The 1,589-nt window shown below is 66.6% G+C and overlaps 1 protein-coding gene across 1 annotated transcript; it reads left to right on the top strand.

Annotated features, from left to right (window-relative positions):
- The first annotated feature begins 216 nt into the window (after positions 1–216).
- LOC129032987 (putative uncharacterized protein FLJ44672) lies at positions 217–1,270 on the top strand. The gene is made up of 2 exons (XM_054480880.2): positions 217–253; positions 447–1,270. The coding sequence occupies exons 1-2, from the start codon at positions 217–219 to the stop codon at positions 1,268–1,270; spliced, it is 861 nt and encodes a 286-aa protein (XP_054336855.1).
- The last annotated feature ends 319 nt before the right edge of the window (positions 1,271–1,589 follow it).

The following is a 1,589-nucleotide window of genomic DNA, read 5'->3' on the forward strand; positions in this document are numbered from 1 at the left end:
GCCTCTACAGGCCCAGACTGTCATCAAGTCGGCCTGTCCTGCCTCCTGGCAGCCTCTGCAGGCCCAGACTGTCATCAAGTCGGCCTGTGCTGCCTCCCGGCGGCCTCTGCAGGCCCGGGGTGGCCAACTTGAGGACGACTTGGGCCTGTAGAGGCGGCTGGGAGGAAGAGCTGGGCCTGGAGAGGCCGACTGGAGGAAGTGCAGGGTCTGGAGCGCATGCAAGGGAGCAAACACCAGGCCGGGAGAGGCCGCCGTGACGCATGAGCTTGGCCTCTGGAGGGCCTCGGCGAGGCAGGGGCTGGGCCTGGAGAGGCCACCAGAGTCATGAGCTGGGCCTCAACAGGCCAGCGTGATGGAGGACCTCTCTCAGCGTGAGAGAGGGCAGTGTGAGGCAGGGGCTCACGCCTCTAGGCAGGGTGCCAGAGGCATGAGTTGGGCCTGAACAGGCCACCATGAGGGAGGAGCTGGGTTGCACGCGGGCTGCCAGGAGGCAGGCAGGGACTTGGTCCCGGGAGGCCGCCGTGGGGCGACAGCTGGGTCTGAAGAGGCCCCTGGGAGGCAACAGCGGGGCCTGCAGAGGCTCTTCTCCAGCCAGAGCTGGGCCTGTACAGGCCACCGGGAGGCAGGACGTGGGCCTGAAGAGCTTGGCTGCAGAAACTTCGGGGCCTACAAACGCCAGCAGGAGCTGAGCCAAAAGAGCTTGCTTGCTGGGAGTCAGGAGCTGGGCTGGGAGACGCAGCCAGGAGGAACAGCTGGGCCTGCAGAGGCCACCATGAGGGAGGCAGAGGCTGGGCCTCCTCAAGTCGGCCTCTCCAGACCCACTTGCAGCCTCCCGGCATCCTCTCTGGGCCCAGTTCTTCCTCCCGGCTGTGTCTCCAGGCCCAATTCCGGCCTCCCAACAACCTCTTTGGACTCAGCTCCCGCCCAGCTCCCGGCGGCCCTGGTAGGCCCACAACTTCCTGAAGCCAAGCTCCCCAGGCCCAGCTCAGGCCTCACGGTGGCCTCTCCAGGCTCAGCTCCTGCCCTCCGACGGCGTCTCCAGGCTCCAAACGGCGTCGGGTCGGTGGGCTCCTCCTGGCCCAGCTTGGGCCTCCCGGCAACCTCTGCAGGCCCAAGTCATCCTGAAGTCGGCCTCTCCAGGCCCAGCTCCGGCCTCCCAGCAAGCAAGCTCTTTTGGCTCAGCTCCTGCCCAGCTTCCGCTGGCCTTTGTAGGCCCCGAACTTTCTCCAGCCAAGCTCTTCAGGCCCACCTCCTGCCTCCTGGTGCCTGAACTGGCCCAATCCTGGCTGGAGAACAGCCTCTGCAGGCCCCGCTCTTGCCTCCCAGGGGCCTCTCCAGGCCTGGCTCTCGACCCACGGCGGCCTCCCGGGGCCAACTCCCTGCCTGCCTCCCGGCAGCCTGCGAGCGGCCCAGCTCCTCCCTCATGGTGGCCTGTTGAGGCCCAACTCATGCTTTTGGCACCCTGCCCAGAGGCGTGAGCCCCTGCCTCACACTGGCCTCTCTCACGCTAGGACTTCTCTCAGTGTGAGAGAGGATCTCAGCGTGAGAGAGGACCTGTGAGAGGACCTCTCTCAGCGTGAGAGAGGACC

This window comes from Pongo pygmaeus, chromosome 2, assembly GCF_028885625.2.
Source record: "Pongo pygmaeus isolate AG05252 chromosome 2, NHGRI_mPonPyg2-v2.0_pri, whole genome shotgun sequence".
Lineage (NCBI taxonomy): Eukaryota > Metazoa > Chordata > Mammalia > Primates > Hominidae > Pongo > Pongo pygmaeus.